This window comes from Pseudophryne corroboree, chromosome 2 (genome assembly GCF_028390025.1).
Source record: "Pseudophryne corroboree isolate aPseCor3 chromosome 2, aPseCor3.hap2, whole genome shotgun sequence".
Classification (NCBI taxonomy): Eukaryota; Metazoa; Chordata; class Amphibia; order Anura; family Myobatrachidae; genus Pseudophryne; species Pseudophryne corroboree.
Window position 1 is genome coordinate 341,769,835 of NC_086445.1, and position 24,890 is coordinate 341,794,724.

At 45.0% G+C, this 24,890-nt stretch overlaps 1 protein-coding gene across 3 annotated transcripts in view; it reads left to right on the top strand.

Annotated features, from left to right (window-relative positions):
- The window catches only part of DNAJC3 (DnaJ heat shock protein family (Hsp40) member C3), a 315,586-nt gene extending 291,606 nt beyond the window's left edge, over window positions 1-23,980 (top strand). For all 3 annotated transcript variants that reach the window (XM_063953028.1, XM_063953030.1, XM_063953027.1), the window contains 2 exons: window positions 1,813-1,961; window positions 23,373-23,980. In XM_063953028.1, the coding sequence (XP_063809098.1) occupies window positions 1,813-1,961; window positions 23,373-23,530 (307 nt within the window). In that variant the 3' untranslated portion in view covers window positions 23,531-23,980. The remainder of the gene's footprint in view (window positions 1-1,812; window positions 1,962-23,372) is intronic.
- Window positions 23,981-24,890: the final 910 nt, after the last annotated feature.

The following is a 24,890-nucleotide window of genomic DNA, read 5'->3' on the forward strand; positions in this document are numbered from 1 at the left end:
CACGCAGTGGTGGTGGACGCACTGGTAACTCCGTGGACGTACCAGTCAGTGTATGTGTTCCCTCCACTTCCACTCATCCCTAGGATTCTCAAGCTCGTAAAGAGAACTGGAGTTCAGGCGATCCTCATTGCTCCGGACTGGCCAAGAAGGGCTTGGTACGCAGATCTTCTGTAATTACGGCTGGAGGATCCGAGGCCTCTTCCTCTTCGCAAGGACCTTCTGCAACCTGGACCATTCGCCTGGCAAGACTTACCGTGGCTACGTTTGACGGCATGGAGGTTTAACGCCAGATCTTGGCTCAGAAGGGCATTCCGAAAAAGGGCATTCCTACCCTGATACAAGCTAGGAAGGGAGTAACGTCAAAACATTACCATCGGATTTGGAAAAAGTATGTGTCTTGGTGTGAATCCAAGATGTTTCATATGGTGGAGTTTCAACTGGGACGGTTTCTCCTCTTTCTGCAAGCAGGTGAGGATATCTGCCTACGCTTGGGCTCCATAAAGGTCCAGATTACGTCCTTGTCCATTTTCTACCAGAAACAATTGGCTGCTCTTCCTGAAGTTCAGACATTCTTGAAAGGGGTTCTGCATATTCAACCACCCTTTGTGCCGCCTACGGCACCTTGGGATCTTAATGTGGTACTGCAGTTCCTGCAATCAGATTGGTTCGAGCCTTTACAGGACGTGGACGTCAAGTTTCTTACTTGGAAAGTGGTCACACTGTTGGCTTTGGCGTCTGCTAGACGTGTGTCAGAATTGAGGGCATTGTCATGCAAGAGCCCCTACTTGATTTTCTGTGAGGATAGAGCTGAGCTCAGAACGAGTCAGCAATTTCTTCCGAAGGTTGTGTCAGCCTTTCATATCAACCAACCTATTGAGGTGCCAGTGGCTACTGACTCCTCACGGATGTTCTGTTTGTCCTTTATGATCCTAACAAGGTTGGGTGTCTTGCTTCTAAGCCGACAATTTCTCGCTGGATCAGGTTCACTATCCAGCATGCTTATTCTACGGCAGGCTTGTCGTGTCCAAACTCTGTCAAGGGCCACTCTACTCTAAAGTGGGTTCTTCCTGGGCAACTGCCCGGGGTGTCTCTGCTTTACAATTTTGCCGAGCAGCAACTTGGTCAGGGTCGAACACGTTTGCTGAGTTCTGCAAGTTCAATACTTTGGCCTCTGAGGACCTAAAGTTTGGTTAATCTGTTCCGCAGGAACCTCAGCACTCTCCCTCCCTTGGTATATCTTGGTATATCCCCATGGTACTAAAATGGACCTCAGCATTCTCTAGGACGTAAGAGAAAATAGGATTTTAATTACCTACTGGTAAATCCTTTTCTCGTAGTCCGTAGAGGATGCAGGGCGCCCGCCCAGTGCTTCGTATTCCTGCTTTACTTGGTTCAGTTTGTTGGTTCAGCCATTGCTGAATTGTTCCGTGTTGGTTAGCTTGGCTTTCCTGTTGTACGTGTGAGCTGGTGTGAATCTCACCACTATCTGTGTATTTCCTTCTCTCAAAGTATGTCCGTCTCCATGGGCACAGTTTCTAGACTGAGTCTGGTTGGAGGGACATAGAGGGAGGATCCAGCCCACATTATTAATCTCTTAAAGTGCCCATGGCTCCTAGTGGACCCATCTGTACCCCATGGTACTAAAATGGACCCCAGCATCCTCTATTGACTACGTGAAAAGGATTTACCGGTAGGTAATTAAAATCCTATTTTCACTTCATACTGAATGATTACATGCAAAGCAGATTGGACTAGATCTAGCTCTATTAATATGTTAGCTGTTTCACACTTGTGTCTTACTGTGGCACACAGGAATGCCAAAAAGCAGGAGATCATAAAAGCCTATAGAAAGCTGGCACAGCAGTGGCATCCGGATAACTTCCAAGACGAGGAAGAAAAAAAGCGAGCAGAGAAGAAATTCATCGAAATTGCATCTGCTAAAGAAGTCTTAACCGATCCAGGTAACCTCGGCCTGCGTTCCTCACTGATGTGTGTGATTCTAGGGATGTTATAGCAGCACAGACCGGGACTGAGAGATGCTCTCAGTGCTCTGTTATTTGCACTGATGTAAGGATATCCATTTGTAATACTGTACATTGCCAAATTAGCTCCCCCCTCCCCCCGCCCACCCCATACATCAATTAGCAAATTCCGATATCCCGGACACCTAAAGAGATAGGAAACAATGCCTTGGTAATACTAGAATTCTATACAAAGCTATAGGTTTTACTGTAATCAACATTTTTAAACTTTTATTGAAAGTTTTCAAATGTGGGAAAAACATATAACAAATGCAAATGCAGTAATACCAGCTGCGAGGTAAATAAAGGAAAGGTATAAGCCTGGGTTAACAAGGGCAGGGGGATAACTGCTATTGTGGGTTGTGCAGAAGCACTCTAAGGTAGTCTATGCATAGGTCAAGGGGGTTCGGCCACAAAACAATCCGTCCATGGAGACCATGTTTTCTTACAGCCATCCTACTCCCCAGCTAGCTATAATGTGCTCCATGCGCTAAGTAGACCATAAAGTGCTGATAAGGGAGGTTCTGTCGAGTTTTAAACCAAGGTGATCTGACATTTAGGAGTATTAAGTATATGTTGAATGAGCTTCTGAGCATGTCTGGAAACACCTGGAAGACCGCTAAGGAGAAGACCATAGAGGGGGGAGCTAGGCATTTGAATATTGGTTATGGCATTGATAAGAGTGTGTACTTTGGTCTAATAACAATTGATTATTATGTCCAATAATGCTGTTTTTAAGGAAAGTGATTTACTTGCATAGCGAATCTAAAAATAAGATTTTAAACCTACCGGTAAATATTTTTCTCGTAGTCCGTAGAGGATGCTGGGACTCCGTAAGGACCATGGGGATAGACTGGCTCCGCAGGAGACATGGGCACTTTAAGAAAGACTTTGGATCTGGGTGTGCACTGGCTCCTCCCTCTATGCCCCTCCTCCAGACCTCAGTTAGAGAAACTGTGCCCAGAGGAGACGGACAGTACGAGGAAAGGATTTTTGTTAATCCAAGGGCAAGATTCATACCAGCCACACCAATCACACCGTTTAACTTGTGATATACTAACCAGTTAACAGTATGAAACAACATAGCATCAGTCCAATGCCGATGAAAACTATAACCTAACCCTTATGTAAGCAAAACTATATACAAGTCTTGCAGAAGTAGTCCGCACTTGGGACGGGCGCCCAGCATCCTCTACGGACTACGAGAAAAAGATTTACCGGTAGGTTTAAAATCTTATTTTCTCTAACGTCCTAGAGGATGCTGGGACTCCGTAAGGACCATGGGGATTATACCAAAGCTCCCAAACGGGCGGGAGAGTGCGGATGACTCTGCAGCACCGATTGAGCAAACAGGAGGTCCTCCTCAGCCAGGGTATCAAACTTATAGAACTTTGCAAAGGTGTTTGACCCCGACCAAGTAGCAGCTCGGCACAGCTGTAGTGCCGAGACCCCTCGGGCAGCCGCCCAAGACGAGCCCACCTTCCTAGTGGAATGGGCCTTATCCGATTTTGGTAACGGCAATCCTGCCATTGAATGCGCCTGCAGAATCGTGTTACAGATCCAGCGAGCAATAGTCTGCTTTGAAGCAGGGCCGCCGACCTTGTTGGCTGCATACAGGACAAACAGTGCTTCTGTTTTTCTGATCCTAGCCGTTCTGGCCACGTAAATTTTCAAAGCCCTGACCACATCAAGGGACTCGGAATCCTCCAAGTCACGTGTAGCCACAGGCACGACAATAGGTTGGTTCATATGAAAGGATGAGACCACCTTAGGTAGGAATTGAGGACGGGTCCGCAATTCCGCTCTATCCATATGGAAAACCAGATAAGGGCTTTTATGTGATAAAACCGCTAATTCCGAAACTCGCCTAGCCGAAGCCAAGGCTAACAACATGACCACCTTCCAAGTGAGATATTTCAACTCCACTGTTCTAAGTGGTTCAAACCAATGGGACTTAAGGAAACTTAACACCACGTTAAGGTCCCAAGGTGCCTCGGAGGTACAAAAGGAGGCTGAATATGCAGTACCCCCTTCACAAAAGTCTGTACTTCAGGTAGAGAGGCCAATTCCTTTTGAAAGAAAATGGATAAGGCCGAAATCTGAACTTTAATGGAGCCTAATTTTAGGCCCAAATTCACTCCAGTTTGTAGGAAGTGAAGAAAACGGCCTAGATGGAATTCTTCCGTAGGAGCATTCCTGGCCTCACACCAAGAAACATATTTTCGCCATATTCGGTGATAATGTTTAGATGTCACGTCCTTCCTAGCCTTTATTAGCGTAGGAATGACCTCATCCGGAATACCCTTTTCCGCTAGGATCCGGCGTTCAACCGCCATGCCGTCAAACGCAGCCGCGGTAAGTCTTGGAACAGACAGGGACCCTGTTGCAACAGGTCCTGTCTTAGAGGAAGAGGCCACGGATCTTCTGTGAGCATTTCCTGCAGATCCGGATACCAGGTCCTTCGTGGCCAATCCGGAACAATGAGTATTGTTCTCACTCCTCTTTTTCTTATTATTCGCAACACCTTGGGTATGAGAGGAAGAGGAGGAAATACATAGACCGACTGGAACACCCACGGTGTCACTAGGGCGTCCACAGCTACCGCCTGAGGATCTCTTCACCTGGCGCAATACCTTTGTAGCTTTTTGTTGAGACGGGACGCCATCATGTCTTATTGGGGGCAGTCCCCACCGACTTGCAATCTGTGCAAAGACTTCCTGATGAAGTCCCCACTCTCACGGATGCAGGTCGTGTCTGCTGAGGAAGTCTGCTTCCCAATTGTCTACTCCTGGAATGAACACTGCTGACAGTACGCTTACATGATTCTCCGCCCAGCAAAGAATTCTGGTGGCTTCCGCCATCGCCACTCTGCTCCTTGTGCCGCCCTGGCGGTTTACATGAGCTACTGCGGTGACGTTGTCTGACTGGATCAGAACTGGTCGGTCGCGAAGTAAGGTCTCCGCTTGACGTAGGGCGTTGTATATGGCCCTTAGTTCCAGGATGTTGATGTGAAGACAAGTCTCTTGACTTGACCAAAGGCCTTGGAAATTTCTTCCCTGTGTGACTGCTCCCCAACCTCGGATGCTCGCGTCCGTGGTCACCAGGATCCAATCATGAATGCCGAATCTGCGGCCCTCTAGAAGGTGAGCACTCTGCAGCCACCACAGGAGAGATACCCTGGCCCTGGGGGACAGGGTGATCCGCTGATGCATTTGCAGATGTGACCCGGACCATTTGTCCAATAGGTCCCATTGGAAAGTCCTTGCATGGAACCTGCCGAAGGGAATGGCTTCGTACGTCGCCACCATCTTTCCCAGGACTTGAGTGCAATGATGTACTGACACTTGTTTTGGCTTCAACAGGTTCTTGACTAGAGTCATGAGTTCCTGCGCTTTTTTTATCAGAAGAAAAACCCTTTTCTGGTCTGTGTCCAGAATCATGCCCAAGAAGGGCAGACGAGTCGTAGGATTCAGCTGCGACTTTGGAATATTGAGAATCCAGTCGTGTCGCTGTAACACCTTCAGTGAAAGTGATACGCTGTTCAGCAACTTCTCCCGTGATCTCGCTTTTATGAGGAGATCGTCCAAGTACGGGATAATTGTGACACCCTGCTTGCGCAGGAGCACCATCATTTCCGCTATTACCTTGGTGAAAATTCTCGGGGCCGTGGAAAGCCCAAACTGCAACGTCTGAAATTGGTAATGACAATCCTGTACCGCAAATCTCAGGTACGCCTGATGAGGAAGATATATGGGAACATGCAGGTATGCATCCTTTATGTCCAGAGATACCATAAAATCCCCCCCTTCCAGGCTGGCGATGACCGCTCTAAGCGATTCCATTTTGAATTTGAACCGTTTTAAGTAAAGGTTCAGGGATTTTAAATTCAAAATGGGTCTCACCGAACCGTCCGGTTTTGGGACCACAAACAGAGTTGAGTAGTACCCCTTCCCTCTTTGAAGCAGGGGAAGCTCGACCACCACTTGTTGAAGACACAATTTGTGAATCGCATGTAACACAATCTCCCTTTTCAGGGGAGAAGTCGGTAGCGCCGATTTGAAAAACCGTCAAGGAGGCACCTCTTCGAATTCCAGCTTGTATCCCTGGGAAACAATTTCTATTGCCCAGGGATCCACCTGTGAGTAAACCCAGATGTGGCTGAAAAGTCGAAGACGTGCCCCCACTGGAGCGGACTCCCTCAGGGGAGCCCCAGCGTCATGCTGTTGATTTTGCAGAGGCCGGGGAGGACTTCTGTTCCTGGGAACTAGCTGTGTTGTGCAGCTTTTTCCCTCTGCCCTTACCTCTGGCAAGAAAGGACGATCCACGTACTCTTTTGCTTTTATTTGAACGAAAGGACTGCATTTGATAATGAGGCGCTTTCTTAGATTGTGAGGGAATATAAGGCAAAAAATTCTATTTACCTGCCGTAGCTGTGGAGACGAGGTCCGAGAGGCCCTCTCCAAAAATTCCTCACCCTTGTAAGGCAAAAACTCCATATGCCTCTTTGAGTCGGCATCACCTGACCACTGTCGAGTCCATAAGACTCGCCTAGCAGAAATAGACATAGCGTTTATTCTGGAACCCAGTAAACTAATGTCTCTTTGAGCATCCCTCATATATAAGACAGCATCTTTAATATGCCCTAGGGTCATTAAAATGGTATCCTTATCAAGGGTCTCAATATCCGCTGATAAGGAATCTGTCCATGCTGCTACAGCACTACAAACCCAGGCCGACGCAATTGCCGGTCTGAGTAACGTACCAGAATGTGTGTAAATGGACTTCAAGGTAACCTCCTGCTTGCGGTCAGCAGTATCCTTGAGGGTAGCCGTATCTTGGGATGGGAGCGCTATCTTTTTTGATAAGCGTGTCAAAGCCTTGTCTACCCTAGGGGAGGATTCCCACCGTATTCTCTCCTTTGGCGGGAAAGGATACGCTATAAGAATCCTTTTGGGAATCTGCAGTTTTTTGTCTGAAGTTTCCCACGCTTTTTCGCATAATTCGTTCAGCTCATATGAGGAGGGAAAGGTGACCTCAGGTTTCCTTCCCTTATACATGTGTACCCTCGTGTCAGGGACAGGGGGTTCCTCTGTGATATGCAAAACATCTTTTATTGCAATAATCATATATCGTATACATTTAGCCACTTTTGGCTGTAATTTTGCATCATCGTAGTCAACACTGGAGTCTGAATCCGTGTCGGTATCTGTGTCTACTATTTGGGATAGTGGGCGCTTCTGAGACCCCGAAGGTCCCGGCGACATTGGGACAGACATGGGCTGACTCCCTGACTGTACCCTAGCTTCAGCTTTGTCTAATCTTTTGTGCAATAAATTAACAGTAGCACTTAAAACATTCCACATATCCATCCAGTCAGGTGTCGGCGCTGGCGACGGAGACCTTACATTCATACACTCCCCCTCCTCCTTAGGTGAGGCTTCAACCTCAGACATGTCGACACGCGCGTACCGAAACACCACACACACACACACACACACACACACACACAGGGAAGCTCTTTTCTGAAGACAGGTTCCCCACCAGGCCCTTTGGAGAGACAGAGAGAGAGTATGCCAGCACACACCCCAGCGCTATATGACCCAGGAAAAAACACAGAATGTTTACCCAGTAGCGCTTTTCAAGTATGTATATGCGCCAATTATGTGCCCCCCCCCTCTACTTTAAAACCCTCTTTCACCGTGGTATCAAGCAGGGGAGAGTCCGGGGAGCTTCCGCTCAGCGGTGCTGTGGAGAAAAATGGCGCTGGTGAGTGCTGAGGGAGAAGCCCCGCCCCCTCGGCGGCGGGCTTTTGTCCCGCTCAAAATTCTTAAAAACATGGCGGGGGCTCTTTATATACATGTACAGTGCCTAGCTGTACATGTATATATGTACATTTGCCACAGGAGAGGTTTATATTGCTGCCCAGGGCGCCCCCCTGCGCCCTGCACCCTTACAGTGACCGATGTGTGTGAGGTGAATGGGAGCAATGGGGCACAGCTTCACTGCTGTGCGTTACCTCTATGAAGATCAAGCTGTCTTCTGCCGCCTCTGAAGTCTTTTCCTCTCATACTCACCCGGCTTCTATCTTCCGGCTCTGCGAGGAGGACGGCGGCGCGGCTCTAGGACGGACGGCGAGGGTGAGACCTGTGTACCGATCCGTCTGGAGCTAATGGTGTCCAGTAGCTTAAGAAACAGAGCCCTGAAACTCAGAGAAGTGGGTCTGTTTCTCTCTCCTCAGTCCCTCGATGCAGGGAGTCTGTTGCCAGCAGGCTCCCTGAAAATAAAAAACCTAACTAAAATACTTTCTTTACAGGAAACTCAGGAGAGCTCCCTGAAATGCACCCAGTCTCCACTGGGCACAGTATCAAACTGAGGTCTGGAGGAGGGGCATAGAGGGAGGAGCCAGTGCACACCCAGATCCAAAGTCTTTCTTAAAGTGCCCATGTCTCCTGTGGAGCCCGTCTATCCCCATGGTCCTTACGGAGTCCCAGCATCCTCTAGGACGTTAGAGAAAACAATATTTCATGTCATTGGTGTTTTTGTCGGAACACAATCCCAAAGTCTACCCCAAATTGTGGGAGCATCTATGTAATACTGTAGGTACATCTGAAAATCTAACAGGGCTATTAATCTACTGGGACCAGTGAGAGATAGTGGGATCTTTAAGCCCCTCCCATGCACAAACCGTTGTTTTCCTACCATAACATAAAACGAGACAGACCATTTTGTGCGCACTATACTGTATAAATAAATGACTGGTAATATTTTTCCCATTCAAATCCTGTAATCCCACCATGCATGGGTGACATAGTAGTCACAAAAACACACAATGGCTGCCAACATCACTTCCAGCCGGAGTTAAGGATTTCACAGTGGAAGTTTTAAATCCAAACAGACTTTTATATATACAGTATACACAAACACTCAGGAGTCTGGCTCAGTTGAAATTCCTCTTTGTTTAGCAATTGCAGAGTTAAAACTCCCTTACTCCCTTCATCAGATGTACTTAGTGCACACACTTTTATGTAACATTACACCAATCACTGTGTTCCTCTGATGTCATGTGATCACTAGTAATCTAAACAACTGAAACTGACTTAACTTTTCTGTAGCTTTTCCCCTCTTGTCATGCAAATAAAAGGAACAAATGCTCCAAAGACTAGAGTAGCAGCTCCAGCTTCCTAGACTACTAATGAATTTAGTAACAACGGATTCTTCATGGGAGAATATCTATTGTTACTGAGGTGTAATGTACCAAAGCAGATCATTTACAGCAAAGTGTGCCAAACATTAGCAGGTTAGTGGCAATCTGAGAAGCTGGTCCACATGGTGACATTCCTTTGGTCCTTTGGGAAATCTTGAGGTATGCTCCAAAAACAGTGACTCTATCCAAAAAGCTTATACTATTGTAGAGTTTAATAGCACATAAGAGCTGTCTGTTTCTTATCACACTCATAGTTCTAAACACTGTGTTTTACAGCATAGAACTGGTGCAGTTCAGAAACTGGTATAAGCTCATTTAGCTGTCCACATAGACTGGTGTAGTAATGCCTTCTGATAAAGTCAAATATTTACCTTGAACCTAAGCTATATACTTATTATAGACAATGTACGCAATAGGCGCACGCGGTGCCGTAATGGTACGCACTTAGCGTAGCAGACGCTAGGCCGTGGTCGAGACGCACGAGCGGCACGTTCGCTAACTGCTTACGCTTAATATCGAGCACGCTATAGGCGGCCCGAGTACCGTAATGCTACGCTATTGGCGTAGCGGACGCTGTATCGCGAGAGTGGGATACGAGCGGCGCTGACGCTCACTGAATTATACACAGAAAACCTTGTTAACAACACACTGTAAGGGTATGCTTATGCTGTAAACCTTAGTACTGTAATATTACCACAATGTAACCCTAATTAACCCTGATCATATGAAAGCTGTTGGAGCGATTAAGACGCTCAGAAACCCAATATAATAACTAGTAAAACGCACACTACTTGCTAAGGTTCCAACACCTTTATAGACGATATTTTGTAAGAAAAGGGAAAAGAAAACAGTTTACAGCTTATACACTACAGTCCTAACATTAATAACTAAACAGAATAACTAAACAGAAATATACACAATAGCGAACGATCGTAAACACAAATACATAGAATAAGAATGAATGGCTTACATTAAACGGGTAACAAAGTGGCCACAGAGAAACATACCATACGGGGAAACACTCGCTAGCGCAACCGGATCCAGTCCTCCAATTATCAGAGATAAATGTTGATGAGAGAGAGTACTGGCCGGTCAGGGGACAGTGGCCTTTATATACACAACATACAGTACACTACAAAGAGCCCTACAATCTCATTGTTCATTGGACACAGGAATGTCCCTCTGCATTATAACAAAAGGTCATAGGTGGATTCGAACAGGTGGGCTGTGACTATTTCAAACTGCTCAGGTGGGAGGTATCCTCAGGATTCCCGCCGCATGGATAATGAACTGCAAATACAGTAAATGTCCATAAACTACTCATAGACATAACTATACGCAGGAGCGATTAATCTCTTCCTAACCAACACCGGATTGTTTCTAATAAAATACTTTTCAGTTAGGTACTAGACACCACTGTTCAACCTTTGTCAGACCCTTCGTATCATGCAAAGAGGAATTCCCAAGTCCCTGAACCATTTACACTAAACATACTTGCAGACATTATTAAGGGGAATATTATCTACAAAACACACTATAAAGGTTAAATATGTTGCGATCGAGTCGCTCGCTAGTCGCTCACAAACATCGCCGTAAATACACATCTCCGTGCGCAGGCGACGTCTGAGCGTCCCTTACGCAACCTGAGGGGATGCGTACGCACGGGGGAGTCAGTGCAGCGGGCACGTGCATTGGGGTTAGTACAAGGCAATAGTGAATCATGATATTTTTCGACTTTGACAGTCCACCCTTTGGCAGTCACCAATAACTGCCACTTCCTAAACAATTCAAACAGAAAAATATATGTCATCATGTAAATACCTTTTTATGATTGGGTAGTGGGAGGAGAGGAGAAGGTGAGAAAGATATGACCTAGTGAGATAGTAAAAGCATGTGTGTATAAAATCCATGTCTGAGGGGTCATGTATCATCGTGCCGTACGTGTTCTAAATCAAGCTTCGAGGTATTGCGAAGTATACATTTGAATCCTTCTTATCCCGTATCAAGGGTCTGTGGATGGGCTGTCAAACTCTACCGAGCTCTTTTCGGCTTTTGGTTACAACAAATGGGGTGCACATTAGTTGATGATACATGAAGGGGGAGAGTATGTGGATGCTAATATGTGAAAGTCACCTGTCGACTATGTGGGATACTACCTGGAGGTTGTAGAGATGAAGATAAGAAACCAGCGTTATAAATGCAGTCATATAACTATGTGAGATTTAGTATGCAGTCGCCGATTGGGGTCTTGTTGATGTCTTGTCTGACGTCTTGTCCGGATTGTCGTATCTTTACTGTAGCTTTAGGGTTTATTGGCAAACAAAAGCTTCTTCAAGTGTCCATAAAAAGAATTACAGTCTCTAAAAAGCTCATTAGGTGTCTGTGACACAGTTCATCAGTGGTCTTGTATAAATGGTCATCAAATTCTTCTTCCAGGTGGATCTCTTGGTACCTCGGAGAAAATCAAAGGAGAAACGGGTGAAAGAAACGGACCGTGGAATCACATTTTATCACAACATTGTCTCGATTGATGGGTCATATATCAAATTAGTTGTTGTTACAATGCCCTCACTCCTCAGACTCATCAATTTGGTACTAATGCTTGCAATTGGTTAGAATCCGAACACATCTGAATATCAGACCAATCATTACGACAATTCCTAGGATACATAGGAGGAACTTCCCTACAGTAACGATTACATTTTGAGCCCATTCTCCTAAACCTGAGAACCAATTTCGTGGGTTCAACCATGATACCCAGCCGGTTAGTTCATTACCCACAGAAGCAAGGGTTAGGTTGTGCCTCCTTCGGAACTCCCACTTTAATTGCAAGATATCGTCCATCTTTTGATCTATGACCTCTGTTGGGTCCTCAGTGCTGTTTGTGATATATGTACAACATTTCACACCATACTGAGTTGCTAGGGTGACACAATACCCTCCTGTCACTGCTGTGAGGTAATTTAGAACCATCCTGTGCTGTACCAGTTCCGTTTTGTAAGCTTGCAATTCTCTCCCGGTATACCTGAAGGTGTCATCATACATCTCGGTGATATTATCTAACAGGTTCGCTAGCGCAGATATATACTTATAATTTATAACTTCTCTGGCGGTACGGGTGATATCTAACGCGGGTAGGAATTGAATCCCGGTGGATTCGTGAATCAAATCAGAGGCCGCATGCTCTGTCCTATCTACAAGGTGTCTTTTAACGATGTGTTCATAATGAGTTTGAGTGTAAGGAGCTTGGGCACTGCGGTGAATGTCTTTCATTTTGTTATGGGCAATGGTCATTACTTCAGGCAGTACTTTTCCAACGTAACACAATCCCTCTGAGTTTGGGGCAAGCCACTTATACGCCTTTCTCCCACATATGAAATATGAATCATCGGGGAGAACATATGGGATAGAAAATGACATAACCATATTACAAACCTTCCATGAAAACAGTCCTATCCCTAACTCTCTCATTTGTCTAGTACACGTATCAGGTTGTATGACATGTGCACAGTATCCTGGTGATACTTCTCCAACTCGCATGATCCTATTTCCTAGAGTGTACCTATACTGGAAATATTTTCCACTGTCGGCTATGTGGCGTATAAGCTCTGAATCTATGGGCACTCTGTCGGCTCTGTGTGAAAATGTCATGGTTTGGTTGTTCCATGATACCTCCCAATTTCCCGGCTTTCGGGGATTGGAAATGTTAAAACATATTAGGGACCTATCTACATGGTATTGATGGAGCTTCAAACTAGGAGGACTAGAAATATTAAATCTCTTGTCCACCGGTCCCCCACCCTTTAACCCAAGTACCTCATCTACTGTTAAAGGGTATGGCACTAGTCCTGTCTTTCTATGACCTTGAGGTACTTGTGAGCATACCCAACAGTCTGTCTGGTTTAACACTTTACCCACCAATGAGTGGTAGTCACTCAATGGATGCCGGTCCATATTGATATTAAAACGGGACTGACATTCCTTGATGCAGCCGTCCTCAACTATGTTGTCACAATTCCTACAGATACAATTCTCTTCAGCTAACAATCCTTCACAATGTCTATTAATAACATGGCTACCAGATCGTTTTCTGATACTCGCCTTTGCTCGGTGATTGTGTTGTTCTTGGAACTCTACGCCTCCTTCCTGATCATCAGATCCCATTCCAGATCCCTCTTTGGCCTCTCTGGTACTCTCACCGAAACAGACTGCTCTGGTCAACAACAGGAAAATCCGGAACACAGTCTCTTGGGGCAAGTCCATCTTAGAGGAGGGAAAGGAGAAAAATAAGAAGGGGGGAGGAGAATAGGAGGGAGATGGGAACTGGAGAAAATAACAAAAGGGAAAAAGAAATCTTGGCTCGACAACCGCCTCCGATCTTATTGTTTTCAGTGCTCAGGTGCCGTCTCAACCTTCCTGAAACAGACACTCTAACGATACAATTTCCTCTACCGTCTGTTCTTTGTCACGGGACCTCTCTGGGTCAGCGACCTTCTTACAGAGAGACGAATGGACCCAAGTCTCTCTCTCGGCAACCTTTAACGCTGTCGTGCTGGTCAATAAGACTTGATATGGTCCTTCCCATCTGTCAATAAGGCAACCTGAGCGTAGAAAGTTTCGAATCATTACATAATCCCCAGGTTCAATGTCATGACAATTACTGTCTGGCAGATCAGGAATTACTATCTTTAGATTATCATTTTGATTCCTTAACTGCTTACTCATCTTAACCAGATACTTTACAGTTACTTCATTGTTACATTTCAAATCATCCTGGGGGTCAATCATTACATGGGGTTGTCGACCAAAAAGAATTTCAAAGGGTGACAGATTAAGAGGGGACCTGGGAGTGGTTCTGATGCTATACAATACAAGTGGCAAAGCTTCCGGCCACAATAATCCTGTGTCAGCCATCACCTTGCTCAATTTGTTCTTAATAGTGCTGTTTACTCTTTCCACTTTCGCACTCGCCTGGGGGCGATACGGAGTATGCAGCTTACTATTAATTCCCATCAATTTACACATTACCTGAAAGACTTCACCTGTAAAATGAGTACCCCTATCGCTTTCAATTATCCTAGGGATACCGTACCTGCACACAAATTCCTGCACAATTTTCTTTGCAGTAAACGTAGTGGTATTTGTGGCAGCGGGGAATGCTTCAACCCAATTTGAAAACACATCAATACAAACCAATACATACTTTAAGTTTCTACACGGGGGTAATTGTATGAAATCAATTTGTATTACCTGGAAAGGACCATCTGTAGGAGGGATATGGGATGGCTCTGTTGGTATTGCCTTTCCGATATTCTTCCTCCAGCAGGTGAGACATGTCATCGCTCTTTTACCCGCATGGGAAGAAAATCCTGGCGCGCACCAATAGGCTCTTACCAACTTACACATTCCTTCTTTACCTAGATGAGTCAGCCCGTGTGCCGCTTCCGCTAGACTTGGGAGGTATGCTTTGGGTGCCACTGGCTTACCCTGTCCATCTGTCCAGAGTCCTGAGGACTCCTGGCCATATCCTTTTGACCTCCAAACTGCCTTTTCTTGTGGTGAACACAAATTTTGCATTTCTCACAATTTCTGTGTGTTTACAGTATTAAATACCATCAGTTGTGTGGTGTCTGTCTGCATGGGGGTGCTGGCTGCTGATTTAGCAGCTTCGTCTGCTCGGCTGTTACCAAGTGACACTGGGTCTTGGCTGTACGTGTGGGCTTTACACTTGATAACAGCCACTCTGTCAGGTTCCTGTATTGCTGCTAAAAGTCTTTTGATGTGGGTTGCATGCGCCACGGGTGTGCCAGCTGCCGTCATTAAATTTCTAAGGCGCCATAGGGCCCCGAAATCATGAACTACTCCAAAGGCTTACCTAGAATCTGTGTAGATATTGGCTGACTTACCTTTAGCCAATTCACACGCTCTGGTTAGAGCAACCAGCTCAGCAACTTGTGCTGAGTGTGGTGGGCCTAGGGGTTCCGCTTCTATGGTACCTTTGTCATCTACGACTGCGTATCCAGTACACAAGTCTCCCGAGTCCGTCTGTCTATGACAACTACCGTCAGTGTAGAAAGTAAAATCTACACCTTCCAGTGGGTTGTCACTGATGTCAGGCCTTGCCGTGAAATTTTGGGTCAAATATTCCATACAATCATGTGAGTCAGTGTCTGTACTAAATCCTCCTTCGCCATCACTCTCATCCCCCACCCTTTGTGCCTGTCCAGGCACACCTGGGAGATATGTTGCAGGATTTAGTGCGCTGCATCTCCTTATGGTGATGTTTACAGGGGCCATCAATGCCAATTCCCACCTTGTAAACCGTGCGGATGAGACGTGTCTGGTTTGGGCAGAATTTAATAATGCTGACACTGCATGAGGTGTATGAATTGTGAGGCTGTGTCCCAGTACTACATCTTCGCTTTTACTCACTAGCAATGCTATCGCTGCAACACTTCGCAAGCATGTGGGGAGGGATCGCGCTACCGTGTCTAGCTGAGCGCTGTAGTAGGCTACCGGCCTGCTGGCATCACCGTGCTTCTGAGTTAAGACACCTGCCGCACATCCAGCATTTTCTGTACCGTACAGTTCAAAGGGTTTTCCATAATCTGGCATACCTAATGCTGGTGCCTGCGTTAGGCACTGCTTGAGTCTCTCAAACGCCAGTTCAGACTCATCTGTGTGCGTAATCCTATCTGGTTTGTTTGAGGAGACCATCTCCTGTAAAGGTAGGGCCAGTATGGAAAATCCTGGGATCCAGTTACGACAGTACCCACACATTCCTAGGAATATGCGAATCTGTTGCTGAGTCTGTGGCAGAGTCATGTCGTGAATTGCTTGTACTCTATCAGTAGTGAGGTGTCTCAGTCATTGTGTCAAACAATGCCCCAAATATTTTACCTTGGTTTGGCATAATTGTAACTTGTCCTTTGAAACCTTGTGTCCTGTATCAGAAAGATGAAACAGAAGCTGTTTCGTATCTCTCAAGGACGATTCGAGTGAATCAGAACACAGCAGTAAGTCGTCTACATACTGTATTAATATTGATCCGCTCTCAGGTTGAAAGGATTGTAAACAATCATGCAAAGCCTGCGAGAAAATACTTGGGCTGTCGATGAAACCTTGTGGTAAACGAGTCCAGGTGTACTGTACTCCTCTATATGTAAATGCAAACAAATATTGACTGTCAGGGTGCAGAGGTACCGAGAAGAAAGCGGAGCAGAGGTCAATTACAGTGAAAAATTTGGCAGTGGGAGGGATCTGCATAAGGATGACAGCTGGATTTGGCACTACGGGGAATTGGCTCTCAACTATTTTGTTGATCCCCCTTAGGTCCTGCACTAACCTGTAACCCCTCCCCCCCACTCTTTTTCACAGGGAAGATGGGACTATTGGCAGTGCTGGACGTCCTAACCAGAATTCCCTGTTGTAGCAAGCGCTCTATTACTGGGTAAACTCCTAACTCCGCCTCTGGCTTCAGAGGATACTGTGGGATTTTTGGAGCTATCCTACCATCTTTTACTTGAACTACCACAGGAGCTACATTTGCCATTAATCCAGTGTCTTGTCTATCCTTGGTCCCAAGTGATTCCGGTATCTGGGAAATCATTTCCTCTACCTTGGACGGACACCTATCTGTAACAGCAGTATGCGTCATTAACCTTTTGTGGGGTATCTAACATATCCTGCACTTCCTGAGCGTGTTTCTCAGGTATATCTAAGAACACACCTTCAGGAGTACAATATATGACACATCCCATTTTGCACAGTAAATCTCTACCAAGTAGATTAGTCGGAGCCGATGCAGCCAGCAGAAAAGAATGCTTGGTATGCAAAGGCCCTATCGTAATCTCTGCTGGTTTGCTTAAAGGGTAGTTTTGTACTACTCCCGTTACTCCCATGGCTGGAATTGTCTTACCAGTGGTCTTCATACCCACTGTTGAATTTATCACTGATTTGGCCACCCCCGTATCTACAAGGAAAGGTAGAGATCTACCAGCTACATCAATTGTGACCTCGGGTTCACTTCCAAGGCTCGCAATTAATTTCACTGGCTGCAAACTACAGGTGTGGCCCCACCCCTATTGTATGTGGTGACCTCCCTGGAGTGCGTTGGCAGCTACAACATGTGAAGGGGGCAACTGGGAATTATCAGAGACTTGCCAGTCTCTTTTTGGTGGGTACCTTTTTGTTTCCCCTGCATGTGGCTCATAACTCCGTCTCTGCGGTCCCTGATCCCATCTACGTGTGTCATACTGTGTGTCATGCTCTGGTCTAGGGGGTCGATATACATTGTGTGGGTTTCTATTGGTGCAGTTACGTGCAAAATGTCCTTCCCTGCTACAATTGTAACATTTTACCATATACGGCTTACCACCAGGGGTCTGAGATTTAGACTGAGGCGGCCTTGTTGTAAGGGCTTGGATACTTATGGCCATCAGCTTATCACCCTGTGACTCCCTGCGTCTTGTGATGTTCCTGTCGTGCCCGACAGCAGTCTCTCTTAAGGTGGCCACCGACATACCTCTCCAGTTAGGTTGAGTGGTTTGTACCCTATTCCTTAATACTTCCTTTAAACCGTCCATCAGTACGGACACCGCTACCTCTCTATGATGTACATTTGCCTCAATGTCCATGATCCCAGTATATCTAGCCATTTCCTCCAGTGCCCGGTGGAAATAGTCAGAAGCAGCTTCCCCTTCCATTTGCTTAATGGAGAAAATTTTGTTCCATTTTACAACGGCTGGGAAGTATACTCCTAACTGCAGATTGATCTGTCTAACATTTTCCTGATTGTACTCGTCAGTGAGAGCTACCTCTGCATCTAACTTACAATCCGTAATGAATTTCACAGGGTCAATACTAGAGGGCAGGCATGCCCGCAGTAGTGTCCGCCAATCTTTGTTGTTAGGTTCAGTGGAGTTACCTAGGTCCTTAATGAACCTTTGACATGCGGCTAGATCTTTCCTGGGATCAGGAAATTCAGACAAAATTGTTCTTAATTCTACCCGGGACCAAGGACAATGCATTGCAATATTCCTTATGGGTGTGACTCCATTTGCGTCGGTCTTCCCATTGGGGACCGCTATCACCCTGACAGGATTAAGATCAATTACCTCACTCTGGGTTGATTCTTCACTGTGTGGTGTAACAGTTTCAGCATATTGTACAGTGCCGTACTTACCTGTAGACACAACCTCACCTGTCCCTGCACTATTGGCCTTCGCTACCGCTCTTACTGGTTGGGCCGTGCCCACTGGAGTATCGTTTATGGTGGCCGCTAGAGAGAGAGCTGAAATCGTAGTGGGCTCATCTTCCTGGTCGCATTCCTGAGGGAAGTTTAAAATGGGATACAACTTGCACGGGTTAGCATTAGCATCAACATTTGCATTAACATTCATTTTACTCTTATCACTACTACATTTGTTAAGTGCACTCTTTTCGTATACCCGTATGCCATTCTCTGCAGCCACTTTTTCCCCTACTATATACGGTGGTGGTGCCGTTGCTATCAGACTTCTACCAGGATTTGAATTTGCTTTTTGAGCTAATTCCTGTTGTATTTCACTCTCCTGTTGCCATAACTGTAAACAATCATAATGTCTAATCCTCTGTTTTGCAGATTTTATTAGACCTATCCTCTTTCTTAGATTTTGCAATACCTCAGGATTCAAACTGCCCACCCTGGGGAACTGTTCTCCATCATCCTCAGTCATTCGTTCCCATTCTTTGCATAATACCTGTGTGTGTGATCCGTATTTCTCACACATTATATACCGTGCTGACCCTTTGGGCCAACAAATACCAACGTGAGCCCTTGTTGGTCGTCCCTTACTTGAGCAACTGGCCCCCATTGTTTGCAGATATTGCTGTCTCAGCGAATTCTTACAAAACAAACCAAGTTCCCCGAGATAAGGCGACGGTGAAAGTTCAACGAGTGCCTTCACTCACTCACGCCCCTATTGGCCAATACGAATTACAGCAATGTGTCCACCACTGGTCGTATCCAATCTCGGGATCTTTTTGTAACCTCTATTTACTGGGGCGTGTGGGAGTATGCTACCCTCCCCAGTAAATATTGGTTGTTGGAGATTTCCTGAGTGAACAGCGAAACTCCCTTAAAATAACAAAAACCTACACAAATCACGTTAGAATGTACAAATAGCGTTTATGATCCCACAGTAAATTTTAGCGGGTATCAAGGTAACAAACCAATGCACACAATTACATGCGGTACAGTCGCACTTCGTATAAATAACTATGGGGGGTAATTCCAAGTTGATCGCAGCAGGATTTTTGATAGCAATTGGGCAAAACCATGTGCACTGCAGGGGGGGCAGATATAACATGTGCAGAGAGAGTTAGATTTGGGTGTGGTGTGTTCAATCTGCAATCTAATTTGCAGTGTAAAAATAAAGCAGCCAGTATTTACCCTGCACAGGAACAATATAACCCACCCAAATCTAACTCTTTCTGCAAATGTTATATCTGCCTCCCCTGCAGTGCACATGGTTTTGCCCAATTGATATCAAAAATCCTGCTGCGATCAACTTGGAATTACCCCCTATTATTTATACGCTGTACGACCAACGGAATCGGTTGTTTAGGCTGCGAAACCTTCAGCCGGAGCGTTTTCTCAACTTGTGCCTATATGGGTACTACGCCAACCCCCTGGGCTGCGCTTTAACCTTCGCAGTTCCTTTTGTCTGCGAATACTACCTGCTCCTTTACCTTATATAATGTTAACGCGGGCAAGCCAGTCCCACGCCATCAAGTGTCCACTCACCTGATGTGGTCTCCGACGGGATCCCGATTTCTGGGTTCACAAAAGAATACCTTTATTTGCACACTCACTCCTATTCACTCATATGCACACTGATTTTTCTGTACAGAAATTACTTTCATTCAGGCAGTAGTTCAATCCCCGGGTTTTGCAATAGAAAAAGGTTCTCCTTAAACTAAAACTTTTGGACACTGAACAAACTTGTGCTATTATCGCGTGGCTACTATACCGCCCACACTAAAACAATGCTATCGTGTGATTTGAGTTTAGTGGGCGTATCCGTACGCACGTTGCGTAATATACGCTACGTGTGTACGCCTTTGCGTCACATACGTAATCTCGCACATTGCCCGAGACACGTATGCACAAAGTCCAGATACGCTCACAGTAACGCAAATAACATGCTTCTATAAATGTAAACGATGTTCAACTGTAATCGCTTACCGAGCACCACACAGTATCTGCTATGCTGCGTGCGTGGCTTTTATAATTACTCCCTTAAAATATTATTCTTTATAATATTGACTAAATAGCACCAAATTTCCTCAGCACGTGTCTAACAATCAATTCTTATGGCAACAAGAGAGTGACTATGCGAAAATACACAAAATAGAAATACAGGTGTGTGTGCGTGTATTGTGTGCGCAATTGGCGCCAAACAGAGAGAGAGAGAAAAAACAGATTTAAAACAATAGCTGTATGTTCTTACCTTCCTCGGATTCCACCAGCATCCCTACAAACCAAGAGAATCAGACGCAGACGCTCATCTGATCAGCACTACAGGATACTACCTATCCGCCCTTTGCTGATCGATAAAGTCTGCGTGTTTTCGCCTGACTGCGGATATGAGGTGGACCGGACTAGCCCCCAATTGATAGTCAAATATTTACCTTGAACCTAAGCTATATACTTATTATAGACAATGTACGCAATAGGCGCACGAGGTGCCGTAATGGTACGCACTTAGCGTAGCAGACGCTAGGCCGTGGTCGAGCGGCACGTTCGCTCACGGCTTATGCTTAGTATCGAGCACACTATAGGCGGCCCGAGTACCGTAATGCTACGCTATTGGCGTAGCGGACGCTGTATCGCGAGAGTGGGATACGAGCGGCGCTGACGCTCACTGAATTATACACAGAAAACCTTGTTAACAACACACTGTAAGGGTATGCTTATGCTGTAAACCTTAGTACTGTAATATTACCACAATGTAACGCTGATTAACCCTGATCATATGAAAGCTGTTGGAGCGATTAAGACGCTCAGAAACCCTATATAATAACTAGTAAAACACACACTACTTGCTAAGGTTCCAACACCTTTTATAGACGATATTTTGTAAGAAAAGGGAAAAGAAAACAGTTTACAGCTTATACACTACAGTCCTAACATTAATAACTAAACAGAATAACTAAACAGAAATATACACAATAGCGAACGATCGTAAACACAAATACATAGAATAAGAATGAATGGCTTACATTAAACGGGTAACAAAGTGGCCACAGAGAAACATACCATACGGGGGAACACTCGCTAGCGCAACCGGATCCAGTCCTCCAATTATCAGAGATAAATGTTGATGAGAGAGAGTACTGGCCGGTCAGGGGACAGTGGCCTTTATATACACAACATACAGTACACTACAAAGAGCCCTACAATCTCATTGTTCATTGGACACAGGAATGTCCCTCTGCATTATAACAAAAGGTCATAGGTGGATTCGAACAGGTGGGCTGTGACTATTTCAAACTGCTCAGGTGGGAGGTATCCTCAGGATTCCCGCCGCATGGATAATGAACTGCAAATACAGTAAATGTCCATAAACTACTCATAGACATAACTATACGCAGGAGCGATTAATCTCTTCCTAACCAACACCGGATTGTTTCTAATAAAATACTCTTCAGTTAGGTACTAGACACCACTGTTCAACCTTTGTCAGACCCTTCGTATCATGCAAAGAGGAATTCCCAAGTCCCTGAACCATTTACACTAAACATACTTGCAGACATTATTAAGGGGAATATTATCTACAAAACACACTATAAAGGTTAAATATGTTGCGATCGAGTCGCTCGCTAGTCGCTCACAAACACCGCCGTAAATACACATCTCCGTGCGCAGGCGACGTCGGAGCGTCCCTTACGCAACCTGAGGGGATGCGTATGCACGGGGGAGTCGGTGCAGCGGGCACGTGCATTGGGGTTAGTACAAGGCAATAGTGAATCATGATATTTTTCGACTTTGACACTTCATACACCTCTAGCTCATATATCGGAGGTTAGGCTTTGCTATTCAGGTGTGTTCCTTCCCTGTAATTTAGTGCGTTGCTATGTTGCTTTTATTCTTGATGAAAAGTTGTACATTCCTACCCATTTCTCATGGGTTATTTAATAAGATGAGTCTAGTACTTATGGTGTAACCTGTAAGATACCAGTCACATTTTTACCAGCTCTAACCTTTCTAGTGCCAGCCAGGATAATTCAGTTTACTGTCTTGTTGCTAGGAGTTATGTTGTGCCCATTATACAGTGCTAAGTGTGTGTTTAGAAGGTGGTGGGCATTACAGTACTAATACATGGATGACTATTGTATATTATGTCATAATGATGTAATCAGATTGTGTGACCAGATCTTAGGGTGTGTACACACGGTGAGATCCTTGCTATGCCCGATTTTCACTTGCGATTTCCCCTGAACTCCCCAGAGTCCAGCACCACCGATTTTGACTAACTTTTCTTGAGATATGGACTATTACGATTTTGTCTTATGTGAGATTTTGGCTTATGTGAGATGTCATTCACATATGAGATGAACTAGATAGTACACCGATCTAGCAAGGATTGACTTGCCTGCACAGTCTTTCTTTTCTTGCGATGCCGACCTTGCGGGACCGCGCATCGGGATCGAATCGGGATCGCAAAGTGACTTTCACCTTGCGATCTGCACTAACTTTTCTTGCGATTTTGACTATATGGTCAAAATCAAAAGAAAATATCTCACCGTGTGTACACACCCTTAGCCACTGTGTGGGCAAAGGTGTTGCAGTTTATATCACGTATTCTAGATACTCTCTTCTACTTCTATGTGTGCTATTGTTTTAGGACTGCAATGAGGGAAACATTACCCCTGGTGCCATGTAGAATACTACGTGCCACAGACACACAGTAGTAATAAAAAAAAAAATCTCTGGCTCTGGATGGTAACCACTTATTGTTTACTAAATGAAGTGACTAAATGTTTTACGACACCTGTCATAGTTGTGTTCTTATTTTGACAGATTATTAATCCACACAGCTAGAAGGGTCCATCCCTAATTTCCCCCAACACATGAGCATTGTTGTTTGTATTTGTTTCCATAGAAAAGCGGAATCGATTTGATGCGGGTGAAGATCCGTTGGACCCGGAGAGCCAGCAAGGAGGAGGAGGGGGACACTTCCACCGAGGCTGGAACCAGTGGCAAGGATTCAACCCATTCAGCTCAGGAGGACCATTCAATTTCAAATTCCACTTCAACTAGTGCCTGAAGTGGTTCCCCCTTCTACACCTCTCTACAGAGATAATGACCTGTTTTGTTCCAATGCTGTGCAGGAAGCATCCTGGGAAATTGGTTGGAATGACTGCTGTGCAAGCTTCCAGTCCAGTGCAGTAAATGCTTTCAAACAAGGACTAGTTTGGATACGTTGAAAGGAAAACATTTTTGTCCCGAATGTTGGAGACAGACTTCAATTACCATTGCTCTATTGTTTTTGCTCTCTGCACGATAGTGTTTCTACGGGAAGAACCCCAAAACCAACTTTCCTCACTTTATTATTATGGAACAGTTTGCAGAGAATCTGACTGCTGCTGAGTGAGGACCTAACACAGATACCAAATGATGTTGAACTAACAGTATGCGCCAGTGCCAAGAGTTAATGCCTAAGTTGTTCACAAAACAAATATCAACATAAATTAAATATTTTCAAAAATTGTGGATCTTTAATTCTATTATTTAATCACTTAGCAAGTAAACATGGTTACTGTCATGGAGCCCATATTATCAACCAAATGTGTGACCTGTAATCCTACAGTATGTGCCTGCAATACAGTGCCCACAATCCTTCAGCAAATGCTGGGGAAAACATGAGCATGTAGTCTGTATATCTTTCTCCTCAGTGTACCATACTTATAAACAACCGAGTCTGCTCCTTTAGAATATTCTGGATAAGGTTTCTTTTTGGTGGCGTGGGGGGTTCTGTAACGTGAATTATGATGACTAAAATATACCAAATAGTGATAGAGTAACTTGCCCCTTATCACTAATGTATTAGCACTTCACTGCTGGATCTCCAGAGAGTATCCATTGTCTCCCTTTTGGGGGTTTTCTTCCTGATTTGCCAAACTCTCTACCTCACTGGTTTCTGTAATAAAGTTATATAATACTTGTATATTGTAAAAAATAAATCAAACAACAACAATTTGACAGATAAAGGAAAGGGTTGCCTTTACCATAATGGTGCTAGAGGTTTCCTCCAGACTCCTCCATTCACAGTGTAGTGAAGCCTGTCTATTTACTGTGTCTTGCTGGACAGTATACTGTGCATGGTTAGAAAGAACAGCCAGTCTCTGACTAAATGTCTGTGGTAGTCTGATCACTCTGTATGGTCTTACTTACATGCTTTCTCAGTGTAGTAAGATGTTACTTTCTAGGACTAGGGACCACTGTTGTAAAAGTAGTGGGACTCTCTGGAGAGATACACCCTTCAACAAGGCACTAGTGTGGATTAACCTTTTAAAATGAATTGATCTGTAATATTCATAAGAGTTGACTGAAAACACATTTACCAACTGCAATTAATTAGAGAATGTGGCAGATAAGTAACATATGGGCAGATGTATAA